This window comes from Bos javanicus, chromosome 5 (genome assembly GCF_032452875.1).
Source record: "Bos javanicus breed banteng chromosome 5, ARS-OSU_banteng_1.0, whole genome shotgun sequence".
Lineage (NCBI taxonomy): Eukaryota > Metazoa > Chordata > Mammalia > Artiodactyla > Bovidae > Bos > Bos javanicus.
The window spans coordinates 119,767,301-119,782,991 of NC_083872.1; the positions used below are offsets into that span (position 1 = coordinate 119,767,301).

The 15,691-nt window shown below is 61.5% G+C and overlaps 1 protein-coding gene across 6 annotated transcripts in view; it reads right to left on the minus strand.

The window, feature by feature from the left end:
* Window positions 1–2,881: 2,881 nt before the first annotated feature.
* BRD1 (bromodomain containing 1) overlaps window positions 2,882–15,691 on the minus strand; it is a 35,460-nt gene continuing 22,650 nt past the window's right edge. Inside the window, exons 8-13 of one of the 6 annotated variants that reach the window (XM_061418896.1) lie at window positions 11,146–11,250; window positions 6,357–6,492; window positions 5,886–6,013; window positions 5,559–5,668; window positions 4,763–4,917; window positions 2,882–4,278 (exon numbers count right to left, since the gene is read on the minus strand). In XM_061418896.1, the coding sequence (XP_061274880.1) occupies window positions 4,095–4,278; window positions 4,763–4,917; window positions 5,559–5,668; window positions 5,886–6,013; window positions 6,357–6,492; window positions 11,146–11,250 (818 nt within the window). In that variant the 3' untranslated portion in view covers window positions 2,882–4,094. Of the gene's footprint in view, window positions 4,279–4,762; window positions 4,918–5,558; window positions 5,669–5,885; window positions 6,014–6,356; window positions 6,493–8,019; window positions 9,330–11,145; window positions 11,626–15,691 lie in introns of those variants that run through there. The other 5 variants (XM_061418895.1, XM_061418897.1, XR_009736762.1 and 2 more) reach the window with 5 other exon arrangements.

Genomic DNA, 15,691 nt, shown 5'->3' on the forward strand with positions numbered 1-15,691 from the left:
AATTTGCGTTTCTATTACTATGCGTGAAATTCAGCATTTTTTTCAACATGTGTAGAGCCAATTGTACTTACTTTTCTGTGAAACGAGTCCACTGTTTGCCCGTTTTTTTCTGTCCTATTGGTGAACTATCGGGCTTCCCAAATGGCACTTGTAAAGAATCTGCCTGCAATGCAGGAGGAGAATACAGGAAACTCAGGTTCGATTCCTGGGTTGGGAAGATCCCCTGGAGAAGGAAATGTCAACCCATTCCAGTATTCTTGCCTGGAGAATCCCATGGACAGCGGAGCCTGGTGGGCTACAGTTGATGGGGTCTCAAAGAATCAGACAGGACTGAAGTGACTTGCCACAAACACACATCACATAAAGTCTTCAGGATTCATGGTATTGACGAAAAATTAATCAGTCAAGCTACATAAGAAATGGAACATTTCATTTGAGCCAAATTTGAGGGTTATAACCCGGGAAGGACGTGTTGGTAAGCTCCGAGAACTGTCCTGCCCATTACACATCGAGGCACAGTGAGACAAGGCTTTTGAGACCTTATACCTCAACCTTGAGGGTTGGACATCAAATGACGTATTATTGACAGTTTACATAACCCAGATGTAAGTGTCATCATGGCCCCTCAGGAGATTAAGAAGGAATTTATCTCTAAGGAGTTGTCTTGCTGACACTGGGAGAGGATTGGTTTTCATGGCTGAGCAGGTATTTCTGCCAATGGGGAAAGCGTGGTTGCTGCATATTGCAGATGCCCCACGCACGGCACAGCAGGGGAAGAGAGTGGGCCAAAGGGTGGAGAACGCTTTTGTACAAACTTCTGTCTTGCCATAAAATAGGAGTTGCATTTCACAAAAGGCAAACTCTGTGCTTGCACCAGAGACCCAGGCTCCATCAATCTTGTGGTTCTGCCACTCTCCACAGGACCCAGAATGGCTGCTCTGGCACCAACCACCCCATCCACATTCCAGCCAGCAAGAGGAAACTCCTCCCACCTGGAGGACACTTCCTGGCAGTGGTGCTCCCAGTTACTTAGCATCTATCTGGTCCCCAGGCCTCACCGAGCTGCAAAGGAGACTGGAGGTGTGGCCTTTATTTCAAGAGGCTTCATTACAACACACAAGCAGAACGCGGTGGGGGAGGCCGGCTGATATCTCAGCAGCAGGCACTATAGCAGAGGCCACTCCCCACCCCACAGAACTCGGTTCTGGAAACCTGGGGCTCAAGGATGAAGCTAGGGGCCTCAACTGCCCATGGATGGTGTTCCCTGGGGGGGTCCCAGGAGGGGCTGGGGTCTGAGGGTGGCAAGACCTGACCCCACAAGTTCTCGGGGTGAGGGGGGTGTGAACAGTCTCCCCAGCCTGGAGTCAGCCCCTGGTTTGTGGGGAAGGATTTGGGGGACCGCTGATCCCTCCTCCCCCATGAAGCCAGATGTACCTGGTCCAGGAGTGGGGAATCCACCATACCCACAGAGCAGGCCTGGAGGGGGCCAGGAAGACACATCTGGGACGGAGGGCCCCACAGAGGGCATGCAGGGAGACGCAAGGATCCCTGCCCTGCTCAGGGCCCCCCACAGGACTAGGGGAGCCGCACCACTGGGGAGCCCTGTGTGAGGGGACAGGTCGGGAGCCCCAGCCCCGTTAACAAGCACCGTCTACACTGCCTTGAACACAGAATGCCCCAGGACAGGCTGGGAGCTGGACACCAGGGCCACACTCGGCGGGGGCGCAGGCTCCTCTGCCTGGACCAGGAGACCCGTGTCCAGTCTCTGCCCCTGTGGCCTCAAGTCAGTAGGGCCAGGGCCCTGAGCAGAGAGCACACAGGGTTAGCTGCAGAAGCTGAGAGACCAGCCCGAGGGCCCCCAGCCATCCGTGCAGACCCTCACACACAGAAACTGCCCCCTGCCCACTGGTCCCCCAGGACCCATCCTCTCCCCACACAGCCCCTGGGAAAACCTACTCCCCTCCACCAGCCCCGACACTGCCCACCCGAGGCCTTGTCTCCACCAGGCCCAGGACACCTCCGCATGACCCAGGGCCAAGAGACCCCAAACACAGGTGCCCGCACTTTAAACCACCCTGCGAGGGACAGAATTCAGACTATCGACGAGATGCTACACCCTGGCCAGAGACCGAAGTGCAGGAGGACCCAGGGAGCAGTGCGCCCAGGCTGGCCAACACCCCCAGCGGGCACACACCACCCCACACCCACTCCAAGCTCTCAGCAGCCTGCTCTGTACTCCTGTCTGAAACAGAGATGGGGAAGACAGATGAGCTGGAAGCAAGAGTGGAACAGGCTGGAGTCGGGCCCCAGGAGACTGGACTTTGGACAAATCTTTCTCTCAACCGTGAAACATCTGCATCCTGGAGCCCCAGGGCCCTTGGGGCATGACCCAAGCTAAGGACACAAGGTGCCCTCGGCCCAGGCAGGGGTCCGCCAGCAGCCCCACCCACCACGCCCCTGCCCAGGGTCGGGGGCCAGGCCGTCAGCCCTGGGCCGAGGGAGCTTCCGAGATGGGGGCTCCCTGGGGCTGCCTCCATTAGAGGAGCCGCTGCCAGGCTGGGCGCGCCCGGTGGAACCTCACAGCAGAGCAAGCAGCGGCAATGCCAACGTCCGTGCCTACACCACAGAACCTGGGCAGACTGGCAGGCTGCACTTGGGCAGGGCCAAGCGGGCGGCCCTGAGAGGCGGGGCAGCCCCAGAGCGGAGGTGCAGGAGCCCCCACCCCACCACGAGCACAGCCCTGGGCGGGAGGGCTCTGTCCCTCTCGTCCCCCCGGACCACGGCCAAAGCTGCACCACGGCAAGGCAGCCCCAGCAGGCCGTCCACGGGGACCCGGGATGCCGGCAGAGAGAAGGCGGCCGTCAGACACGGGACAGAGCTATCCAAGGAAGATGTTTATTTTCAAGTTTCTATGGAAATGTTACAAACAATGGAAACTGAAAAGAAAAAAACATTTAAAGTTTCAAGCTACCATTTTAAAATAAAAATATGATTAGGTGAAATAATAAATAACGACACCCCAGAACACGAGAGATGAAGGCGGGGCACGAGCCAGGGGCAGGCGCAGGCCAGGGCGCCCTCCCCAGCCCGGCCGCCGGCCGCTCGGCGTGCTGGGGAGGCAGGAATGAAAGGGCCACACCGTCCAAATCTTGACTTTATTTTTTTTATATAAAAAATGCAATTTTGGAAACCCACCCTACCTTTTCCCCTAACATAATGCTTTTACCTCTTAAAAATAAAAATAAAGTACTAATTCTATATACATCACATGTACCATACAAAAATGTATCCAAAGTTTCTATTGCTACCAAAGTGTTCTAAATTAAAACGAGTTACAGAAAGCCCCTCATTGTAAACAAAAGATTACAAGTTACAAAATCAAAGCACACACAGCCAGAGTCATTTATACAACAACCAACATCCTGCTCCCAAAGCAAGTTGAATTTTTATGTGCCTGTATAAAAATGCATATCAATATACTTCTGCAAATTTATTTTTCATTATAAAGCAAATGAATACACTTTCTACAATAAATAACCCGCTGGGAGGCACACCGTGGGAGGCTGGCAGGCGGGCAAGGCTGCAGGGGAGGCCCAGGAGGCCCGCCCCGGCCCTCACGGAGGCGGCGGAGTGTTTTTGGTGATTTGCGAGTGATGCACGCGGCATAAATTTATTCTCCACCTCTTTCCACAAAGTACCATTCAAAATAATGTCATTTTCTTTCTTAAAATACACATTTGTCATTGTAAATGTACATCCCGTCTATTAAATAGTGGTACTCTGTGTAAAGAGTATGATTTACAAAATTATTAAACATTCAAAAGTCTTTAAAAAAAAAAAGAGAGAGAGAGAGAGCGCTACAGATGGAAGAAATGACGCCAGCAGCATCCGGCCGGTGCCCTGTGAGGGGCACGGAGCGGCGCCCGGGATGCGCCCACGCCGTCACGGCGCCAGATGGGGATGGGTCCTAGAAAACCAGGAAAGAAAACCTCCCCCTCCCTGGGAGAAAGAACTCAACTAACCCTAAAACTCAGAATAAGTTAAGTGGTGAACAATGTACAGCATGTACAGCTCTGCACACTGGGCGGCGCCCCTCAGTCTATGTCGCTGAGGTCGCTGGCCGGCTCCCCGTGCACGCGGCTCAGGTGGCTCATGGCGCGGTCGAAGGCGACCCTCACGGCCTTGCGGATGCTCGAGTTCCTGCCCTCCATCATCTTCAGCTTGTCTATCGTCTCGTCGATGCCCAGAGGGACCATCTTGGACTTCGGAAGCCACTGCCTTTGAGGAAGAAAACAGAATGTGAGGCCCGAGCGCACCGCCTGCCCATGGCAACCCCGCACACGCCCGGCCTCCACACCCCAGGCAGCGCCTCGGAACCCCAGAGCACGGGCCCTGCGGGCACTCCCACCGCCCCCGCCTGACCTCCAGGCACACCGCTCCCCAGCCGGCGGAGGGCAGGGCTGCCAAGCGGAACTCAGCAGGGCGGCCGGCTGGGGGAGGCAGGGTCAGCAAGACGCCCCCCACTGACCTGGGGCACCGCAGGCCCCGCACAGGGTGGTGGGCCTCACACGGGCCTCGGGGCAGGGGCTGCAGAGGAGAAGGCCGTGCAGCCACGGCAGGAGCAGCCCTTGCAGAGACAGGGGTCCGGGAGCCTCAGTGGGGCCCGCAGGGTGCACGTGGACCCGGGGGCCCAGCGCCCGCATCCCCGCCCACCACGGGGGGAGGGTGAGCGCCCGCTCGCGCTCAGCGGGGCCGCGCTCACCAGCTCCTCTTGTTGTCGAAGAAGAGCACGAGGAAGAGCTTCTCGTCGGCCTTGGTCTGCATGTGCTCGCCGACCTTCAGCACGTCCAGCGGCGGGGCGGGGATGGTCACCCCGTTGTGGTGGCCAGGCACGCGCGGCATCTTAGGATCAATGATCTGCACAGAGGGGGGCGCGAGGTCACGGCACAGGCTGCGCGGCCAGAGAGCGGTGGGCGGGAAGGGACGCCAGGCACACCCGACCCCGAGACCCTGACACCCCGACACCGTGAGACCCTGACCCCGAGACCCCCACACCCCGACCCCAACACCCCAACTCCCCAACACCCTGAGACCCCGACCCCGACACCCTGACTCCCCAACACCGTAAGACCCTGACCCCGAGACCCCCGCACCCTGACCCCAAGACCCTGATACCCCGACACCCTGAGACCCCGACCCCGAGACCCCCACACCCCGACCCTGACACCCTGACTCCCCAACACCCTGAGATCCCAACTCTGAGAACCCCACACCCCGACACCCCCACTCCCTGAGACCCCGACTCCAAGACTCCAACTCTGAGAACCCCACACCCTGACTCCCCGACACCCTGAGGCCCTGACTCCGAGTCCCCAACTGAGACCTCCACACCCCAACTCCCTGATACCCTGACTGCCCAACACCCTGAGACCCCGACTCCACGTGGGGTCTCCCAGGACACCTGTCCAAGCGCTGCTGGGGTGGCCCCAGGCCCAGGAGCGGGGGACGCGGCCCCGAGGCTGGGTGCCTGCACACCCTGACCCGCCCACCGCACTCACCAGGGCCGGGTACGAGGGGTAGCCACTGCACTTGGCCCACACGACCTTCAGGGGCTCGAGGACGGAGGCGGCCGCGTCGGTGGATATCCACATGCTGTTCTGCCCGACCTCTGGGGAGAAGAGTGGGGGAGAGGGGAGTCACGGCAGGGCCCTCAGGACCCACTGGGCCGCGCACCTAAGATCACCTGGACACCAAGACCGGGGGACTTGGGTGGCCCGGCGTGGTGTCGGAGTCCTCTGCGGCTGCGCCCCGCCCCGCTCCGCAGCCCCGGGCCTCGGGGTTCCGGCACCTCCCGCTGCGCGCAGGGCTGGTGGGCACACACTCACCAGCAGCAATGCGTGCTGCCTTGGCATAGTTCCCGTTCTCGATGCAGGATATCAGCTCGCTGCGGCCCTCCAGCGTGTGCCTGCGGACCAGGGCCGGCTTGCCGCGGCCGCACTTCGGTGCGCTGAAGCTTCAGGGGGAAGCGGACAGACTGTCAGCACCCAGAGCACATGGGTGCCCGGCGTGGGGGTTGTTCAGGGGAGGCGGTGTGGGCTACAGCCACTTTGTTTTGGCTCCACCACGTGGGATCTCAGTTTCCCAACCAAGGACCAGCCTGGGCCAGGCAATGAGAGTGCCAGGTCCTAACCACAGGACGCCAGGGGTTCCCAGCCATCGCCGCGACAAACCAGGCTGGGAAGCCCGTATGGACACGGCCTGTTCGTCCGCAAGCTGTGCTCAGCTCTCACACGGTGCCTTCCCCACTGTGAGCTCCACAGAGCGGGCGGCGGGGAGCAGGCACACCCGGGGCCCACCTGGCGTCGCAGAGCGGGCTGCTGCTGGAGGAGATGCTGGACTCGGAGGCGCAGCGGCGGCGTGGCGCGGCGGTCCTCCCCGGGGCGCCGCCCAGCTCCTGCTCGCCCCGCGCAGCCCCAAAGCCATTGGTGAGACCTGAAAAACAAGTGTGCGTGCAGCCCTGAGCTCGCCAGCTCACAGACAAACGCACCCTGCAACCCACACCCACGCGCCCAGTACAAGGAGATGCAAGGAAGGGGGGAACTGAGTGGAAACACAGATCCCACGAAGGCAAAGAGACACCAGCTATTCCTTCCTGGACGCTCCCGTCCCACTGACCGAGGCCCTGAGCCTGCGGGGTGGGGGTTGGGTAGGCTTCCAGGGGATCTGCACGTCCCCAGCGAAGGAACACCTTCTTCCAAGACAAAGCACGAGCAGGGTCCCCAGCCCTCCAGAGCCTGAGACCCAACACAAGCGTCTGGTCCGCGTGGGACCCTTGTGTCTGGAAGCCACTCACACCGAGCCTGCCACAGCACACACGAGGCCAGGAGGCCCGAAGAGCAAGCGGCCCACAGGCCCACGGCATCAGGCCACAGGTCGAGGAGGACCTCAGAGCCAACCTCAGGTCCTGCCCCAGAAGTCCACGCCAGCAGGAGGCAGGGAGGAGACCAAGCGCCCCACCCGCCGGGTCACGAGGTGCCAGGAGCCCGAGGTGTGTCCAGCGACGCCCGGCCCGGCCCGGCCCGGCCCCTCTGGGCGACAGCTGCAGGGGGGAGGTGCCTTTTCCCCCAAAAGAATCCCATTCCTCATGCTTTAAAAATCTAAAAATCTATTTCTTTAAAAATGTTTTGAAGGAATTGGCTGATTACTGGTTTTCTCATCTGCTGTACATACTTCTCTGTAAATAAAAGGAGACATGGAGACCCTTTACCAGACAGCCTCAAAGATGCAGGAAGACAGCGCGCTTTCTGCTGCCCCGCCCACAGTGAGCCGGTCAGGAGGCTGCGGCTCTGCCGGACGCACCCCAAGCCTGGCACTCTCTCTCTCCTACCAAGTCTTATTTACTTATAAGTAGCAGCCACAGGTAGTCAGGGGTGTTACACTCATTTTTGGAACCTGGACCAAACCACCCAGAGAAAGCACGCGTCTCGTCTCAGCCCAGGGGCCAGGTCCCCGGGCAAAAGCCCTGCAATGGGGGCTCTGAGACCCCACCCACACCCCCAGGAGGCCCCCAGACAGACCAACGCGGGGCCAGGCCCAGACACGCCCTCAGGGACAGCAGGGCCAAAGGTGCTCAGCCACGGAACCAGAGCTGGGGGCCGCCTCCCCCCGCCCTCCAAGCCGCTCAGCTGCCTTTCTTGGCGGAGAGGAGGACCCCGAGAGGGTGACGGGCAGCCTCACCCCCACAGGCACCCGGCGCCTGGGAAGGGCTCGGTGAGGGGTCAACGGGGCCTGCCGTCTGCGGCCCCAGCACACAGCGGGAGGCGGGAGCCGCCCTCCCAAGGCCGACAGAGGGCGGGAAAAGGGGGAGACGGGCCAGCCCCAGGACCCTGAGCACATCCCGGGGAGACGGCGCCGACAGCCCTGCCCATGCACACACTTGGTGACGAGCGACACCGGGGAGAGAGGGCCCGGGGGCAGCTGGGGACACGAGGACACGCGCCTCCCCAGGACTCAGGGGACACACCCACCCGGGGTGACGAGCGAGTCAAGCAGTCTTCCACACGCTACCCGCTGAGCGGCAGACAAGCCCAAGGGCATGAGGCCCGGGGCTGGAGCAGGGCCAGGCTCTGCCAGCTGCCCCACGCCGCCCAGAGACCTCGCGGGGCCTGAAGTGACACTGGGCAGGAGCTCGCACAGGGTCCCTTTGAAACACCAGGAGTCAGGTCAGGGCCCAGTCAAAAGTGGCTTTGGGGACAGGCCAAAGCCCCCAGGTTCCCTGGGAATCAGAGCCAAAGCCTCAGATGACAGAGGCACCCAGGATCTCAAACCCCCTTCTCCATCCCAGAGACTGACACGCCGAGTGGGGAGCCCTGGCCCAAGTCAAGACGCCGGTCGGCGGGGCCACAGCAAGCGTCCTGAACCCTCACACCACGGGGACAGGAGGCCCCTAGAGGCTCCCACAGGTGCGCTGGGCACCAGGCCCACACGCCACAGCCCGCCGGGCACGCGCGGGGCAGCAGGGGCCGCAGCCAGCCTCTGTTTTGGTTACAAGCTTTTATTTTCAGTGTTGCGATGGAGCTGCATTTGGGGGTGTTTCTCCACCTTTCAATGAAAACACAGATGCACAGCAAGTAGGATTCCGACTCCCTGCTCGTGCCCAGACCAGCTCCAAGAAGACGCAGCAGCAGGAAGGCCAGCGGGTCCCCCGTCAGCGGATGCCCACGCCAGGGGACAGGACGTCCGCTCCCGGCAGCAGGCATTTGGCGTGGTGACAGAGACAGAGCCGTGCATCCCGGAGACCCGGGGGGCGACCAAGGCACCGGAGAAGCAGGGGGCGGCAGACGCCAGGGGGCCAGCACCAACAGCAGACAGCGAGGGCGGAGGCGCTGACGCCACGCGGCTGGGCAGCGTGGTCCTTCCTGCGCCGGCCCCAGCTCCACCCCAGGTCCTCTAGAGCCAGTCCGGTGCCGGCCGAGCGCAGGCCAGGTCTGTCCACATCAGTCGCCTGTGGAGGCAGCGGCTCTGAGGGCGCCTCAGCCCAAGGCTTCGCTCTGCACGGCCACCCCGGGCGCAGGGAGGCCACGCGACGTCCCAGCCAGCTTGAGCGCCTGCGGGCGGCCGGACGCCTGACGGGGCGGGCGGGGTAGGTGGCCTGGCTCCTCCAGGTGCTGTGTGTGGGCTTTGTGTGGCGCTTCCAATGCCATCCACAAGGACCGGGTAACACCCAAGGATGAGGGGTCCTTCCGCTTCTCCCGTCCAAGGTGAGCGAGAGAGAACAGTTAGGGTCCAAAGAGTGAGTTAGCCCGCATGTTAGTAGCTAAAACGAGGACCTGGAAAACAGCGAAACAGCCGTTTAGTCTGACTGAAGGCCAGACGCTCCCTGAGCAGCGCGCATGCCAGGAGCCACGTGGCAGGTGTCGCGACAGGAGGGGTTGACAGCTCAGAGCCCGGCCTGGGCCAAGAGTCGGCGGGCACAGAGGAAGCAGTCAGACAGCACGGGCCCCGGAGACGTGGCTCTGGGACCAACAGCCAACGCGATGACCCCCGGGGCACCTGCAGCGAGAGGCCCGCGTGTCCGGAAGGAGGAGGCCTTGCCGTGCGCAGTGGACGCCGAGGACTTCCTACGAGGCACAAAACGGCTCTCTGGGAAAACTGCAAGGCTGCGAATGCCCATATCCTGAGACCGCAAAGTCTGTGGCTTGGAGCCACGGAGCCCCGCCAGACGCCCAGCTGAGGCCACACCAGGACCGGGGACCAGGCCAGTTGGTGCCAAGCAAACCCTCAGGACAAACCGCGCGTGGAAGACGGAAGACACCGCTGTCTGGAGAGGAAGAAAGGGCTCTGCCTGAGCCGGGCCGCAGGGCCGGCACCTCCAACACACCCAGCCCACTCGCAAGGCCTCCAGAACCGCCTTCCAGAGCTGCCACCACCCGAGAACCTGCAGCGTCCTTGGCTCAGGGGTGGCAGCAAAGAAGCGACGTGGTTTCCACAGAGACATCTTGGGAGGGAGCCCAGAGGCCCCAAAAGTCCAGCAGCCGGAGACCCACAGGGCGGTGTCCGACTCGCCTCCCGGCAGCAGGGGGCCTGCTAGGAGAATGCTAGCAACAGAAAACCCAGCGGAGCGCCTCCCACTAAGCCTAGCTGAGAAAGGCCCCGCCACGAAGGGACCCATCTGAACCTGGGTCCTGGGCACTAACGCAGCCCAGAGCTCAGAGCCCCAACAACGCACCAACAGTTACCCACTTGCTATCAGCGCATCAAAACAAAGCACTGTGCTTACTGGAAAGTGTATTATCTAATAGAACTAATTAATGGGCACAAGTTTACTCTGGCGACAAGAAGATCGGTCTATCCATCAAGGCGCAGGAGACACACCTCCGTGAAAGCTGGGCACCCACCCACCCCGCGAACCTGCGCTGCGGCTCAAATCCAAGCAGCAGAGGGGAGGACGCACTTCTCTGCGTGGCTGTGACCGACGCACCGACAGCTCACGCCACGGCTCTGGTCCGCAGCCAGCACACCTCCATAGACACCCGCAGCACAGCCACGGTGGAGCGGACGCGAGGGTGACCCACCGCTAGTTCACCCACACGGAAACCCCGTGCCTCCGCCGGGAGGGCTGGGGTTCAGCGCAGGCTGAGCACAGGGGCGCGAAGGTGCCCGGTGTAAACACAGCCCGGGGGCTCCTGAGGAGCGCAGGCACGCGGACGGGAGTTCACCAGACAGACCTCAGCCATGAGAGCTCCCTGATAAACCAGAAGCACATTCGCACTACCTTAGCAGCAGACAGCTCAGTGCACGTGACCCAACCAAGCCACACAGGACAGAGCGCAGGCGGACAGCACGCCGCGTCCACCCGGGCCCGCAGGCTTCCGAAGAGGGGCCCGCCGCCCGGCACCCACGCGCCCGCCAGTCGGGAGCCCCCCAGGCCCAGACTCCCCGGGAGGGACCAGCAGGCCCCCAGGCCAGGCCGACCCCAGCCCTCGGCCACCCCGAGGCGCTGCCACGTCAGGCCTGCGACCGGGTGCTTCTCCAAAACAAACAGCGTGTGTCTCCTCCCGTGGACGCAGAGGGCAAACGCCGGCCCTGGAGGCGCCCCCACCCGACTCCGCCCGGGACTGGGGGCGCACGGGTGGCGCTATTTACCTGTGTCCAGGCGCTTTCCCGGGGACCCCTCCTCCACCTCAGAGTCGCCGCAGGTGCTCCGCGACCTTTTTCTTGGCTGCAGAAGAGTCTCCAACCTCGGAAGGACTACAGACAAAAAGGTTTTGGTCCCTAGCTGAGGAGAAGTTGGCTGGGTTTCAGTGTTCTTGGCAGACTTTGGGGGGCTTACACTTTTCGATTTGCAGAAGAGAACAGAAGTGCGTCTGTTTACATCGCTCGATGGCTCCGCCCCCGGCGCAGCACCACTACGGGCGAGGGTGGGCTCTGGAGAGTGTCCGCTTAGCAGCGCGCTCTGAGTGCAAGTGCTATGTGACTCATTACCAAATGTGACTCTTTTGGACAGTTTACTCTGCTCTGGGTGGAGTTCTACTGGGTTGAGGGTTGGTGGTTCTGAGTTAGGCTCCGAGTTTGAAGGAAGAGGTAATGCATCTGATGGTTCAAGTTTAGGGGGAGATTTATCTCCTGAAAAAATTATAAATAAAGTGATTTTTGAAAGCTGATAATTATTCAAAGCTATCATAAAACTTACTATAATTGTGAAGTCCACCAAAACACTAATTCAGTCAAGGAGACACAGCATCACACATAACTGTCTGCAAGCAGCCACGGCCACACTGCGCGCCCCTGACGCCCGGCCGGCACCTGCACCCAGGGTCAGAGGCTCCTGAGACCACCGCACATGCGCCAGCCCAAGACACCATTCGAGTTCATGACAGTCGCTGCAATCGACAGTCACTTACCTTGAGGAAGAAAAATATGTCACGTAACTAAGGGGGTCTAAGCGGGCATTCCCACAGTCCTGACCTGGTCCACAAGGTTAGCAAACAGAAGGAAACAAGCATGTGAATCTGATTTCTGACCAGGGCATTCTAAGTTGATGTCAAAAAACGGAGCCGTGAGTGGCTGCAAACGCGCCAGGGAAGCCCCCCATCGGCTCTCAGACCGTGCCGCCTTCAGAAACGTTACAATCCAAGCTCGTTATTTTAAATCTGACTTGAAAGATAAAAACATAATCTTTGGACGACTATCTCAGCCTCTTTAGAAAGGCTTTTAGAAATTACAAAACAAGACGCCTGAGAGCCAGTGCATTAGCCCCGGGCCCTGGGTAGCTGGAGAGACCTGTCCTTGGAGGACGGGCTGGGCACGTCCTCTGGGATAAGCCACTGAGGTTTTCCTCCAATCGAGGCTGAGGCTGGCATCAAGACGTGCAACACAGAGGAAGTGACTGCGCAGCACACACGGCCACAAAGTCGTCTCTAGTGGACGAAGCCTGCAAACCTCCCCACATCTATCTGAAACAGCACAATGTTAAAGTTTTCAACTCGAAGTCATTTTGAAAGTGAAAAGCTACACAACTTCCAAGGTTCACTTATGTCTCGGAGCACGTTTTGTGAATTCTCCCCACTGATAGTGAGATGGGCCGGCCAGGCTTGGCGCCCAGGAGGGCGGCAGCGGTCAGGCTCCGCCCAGAGCTTTCAGACGCCACTCGAGCCTATGAAGGCTCGTGACACAGCTCGGAAAATGAAGAGAAAGCCTTTCCTTGACCAAAGCCGTTAGAAACGTCAGTGCAAATACACGTGTAAACTGGAAACACGTGTGCAGCTGGCAGGGCTCGAGTCCTGCTGACAGCGTGTGGCTGGTGACTGGTGACGAAGCTCCCACCCGCTGCCCATGGCCGTGAGGGACAATGACCCGTTGGGGAGCTGCAGGCGGGCAGAGTGAGCACTGGACGCTCCCTGGGAGCAGGCCCCCCTCGTTCCCCAGAGAGGCCTCCTCTCCCCTCAACCTGGGGCCCCACAGGGGCTCTCGTGCTGACCCGATACCCGAGCTGCCGGCATCTGCCTCTGCCTCCACCTGGGCAGGGGACCCACACTGCCCTGGAGCCGCCCCGCCCTCCATGGAGGACACCCCTCCCTCCGTGGAGGACACCCCTCCCAGGGCCCCCACTCGGCAGCAGGCCAAGACGATGGCCGCCCCACCCCAGGCCTGGGCACTCCTGCCAGGGCAGCTGCCCCCAGCACACAGGCCCTGAACCCGGCGGCACCCACTGTGCCCACACTCTGCCTGCACCAGCCACGAGGGGGGCTCGTCTTAGGGGCGCCTCGCTCCTCCTCCCGAAGATGACGCTATGGCTCAGGGCTCTGAGTCTGCCAGCGCGGCTCACAGACGTATCCCGGGTGTCCACAGCCTCACAGATGGCGGGGATCACGGCAGAAGGTGCTCAGGTGACCCAGTGCAAACCATCCCCCCAGCAGCTGTGGGCCCCTCATGGGCCGCGGACTCCAAACCTCGGTGTTCTCATCCGTCAGGCGGGAACAGACAGAACCGTGCCCGCCATCTGGCGGCCCACAGAGCAGGTGCTGGCCAGGGACGCTGGGGCCTGCCCTCGGGGTCGACACACTAGACCGACCTCCCCGCGGTCACTGGCTCTGGGGCCAGCCCTCGGGATCGACACACTAGACCGACCTCCCCGCGGTCACTGGCTCTGGAGCCTGCCCTCGGGGTCGACACAGTAGACCGACCTCCCCGCGGTCACTGGCTCTGGGGCCTGCCCTCGGGGTCGACACACTAGACCAACCTCCCCGCGGTCACTGGCTCTGGGGCCAGCCCTTGGGGTCGACACACTAGACTGACTTCCCTGCGGTCCCTGGCTCTGGAGCCTGCCCTCGGGGTCGACACACTAGACCAACCTCCCCGCGGTCACTGGCTCTGGGGCCAGCCCTTGGGGTCGACACACTAGACAACTTCCCCGCGGTCACTGGCTCGGGGGTCTGCCCTCAGGGACCACACACAAGACCGACTTCCCTGCGGTCACTGGCTCTGGGGCCTGCCCTCGGGGTCGACACACTAGACTAACCATCCCCGCGGTCACTGGTTGCTAACACACCACTCAGCTGCTCGGGAGAAACATTCCGGGAACATCTGGAATAAATGACGTGTTCGCGGCATAAACGAACGCAGAGCCTCAGGACGCGCCAGCGTGAAACCTGGCATCTGGAGTCCCACTTGAGGGAACTCACGACGCACAGATCAGCATGGGCCCTGCCCAGGGCACCCCACGCCACCATCCATGCCCCGGGCACTGACCTCCCATGAGATGCTTCCAAACCAAAGCTACACATGGACCAGGGACCCGGCCTGGCGCCTCACTCGACACCGTGCCGCCGTCTCTCCCGAGTCGGGGCGCCCCCCACCCAACTTGAGCATGACCTCGTCATCCAGCCTCAGCTGCAGTGGTCCCGGCAGCCCCTACCCCTCTGGGGAGGGAGAGGACCCAGTCCTGAGCCGCGAAGACAGAGCCTCACCCTGAGACTAGACCGCAGTGTGGCAGCGGGAGGCAGACACCCCCTTGAGGCCCACGGCCACGCCCTCCTGACTGTTTGGGCCCCCACTGCTCAAGAAAACCAACCTGGAAACTGGAAGACCTGCCTGCAAGGCTCCCCGCTGACCATGGGAAGGTCACGGCTGCCACCCCTCCGGCCTGCCCCACATCTCCTCATCAGGGTTTCCAGGGGAAACCCCGTGAGCATCAAATGACAACTAAGACGTTGAGAAACCACTGCCCTTTCAGGTGTGATAGACGATACTGCGTGATTTCCGTCCCAGGACCGTGTCGCCAAGCACGTTCCTGCAGTCCTTCACACGCGGCCGTCTCCGCGGTCTGCACCGACCACTGTTCACAGACACCCCCAGCGCTGATGTCTGTCGCCTCACAGGGGGCACCCCCACCCGTGCCGCTGGCCAGCCACCTCCACCACACTGCTCCTCCCACACGTCCCTTCCAGCCGGCCCCACTCAGACCACTGTGCTGGCTTCCTCTAACGTGGGCCCAGCCCCAGAAGCAGCATGAGGGGCCCGCAGGGACACCCGCATAGCGGGAGAGCTCAGAGAAGCTGCTCTGTGGATAGTAAACCAACCTGGTGACCCGTTCTCCCCCAAGAAGGGAGACGCACGCCCTCACCCTGAGGGGCAGCGGGGGCAGCAGGGGTGGCTGGCAGGAGGGGCCGCCCTGCACCCTGAGAACCCCGAGGGCACAGGGGAGCACAGCCGAGGAGCCCAGAGAGACCCGGCTGCCAAAGGCCCCCGGGAGAAGGGCTGCTAGGAACCAAACCCACAGGCATGGCCAGTGTGCTGATGGTAGGGAGGCCCTGGACTCTACCGTCCAAGCGTTGAGTCCCGCCCCCGAGCAGGGACACTCCAGAGCCTGCAGCTGGCACACGGCCCCCCAGGCAGAGGGCACCACGAGGGGCCCCGCCCCACCACACGGCCACCTTCTCCCAACAGAGAAAGCTTAGGGATCCAGGTCCTACCCGCTGTTCCTCAGGCAGCTGGACCCCAGGACACCACTGGACCAGAGCAGCCCACCCGCCCACAGGCACCACAGAGTCATGGCATCACCGCAGAATACGGCAGGGCCGCAGGCCAGCACACACCCGCAGAGGCCACGGCCCTGTTCAAAGGGTGAGCAGCAGGACGGCTTTCGACGTCCTTTCATGAACCGCTTTGTTGTTCTTATTTGGACAAAGTG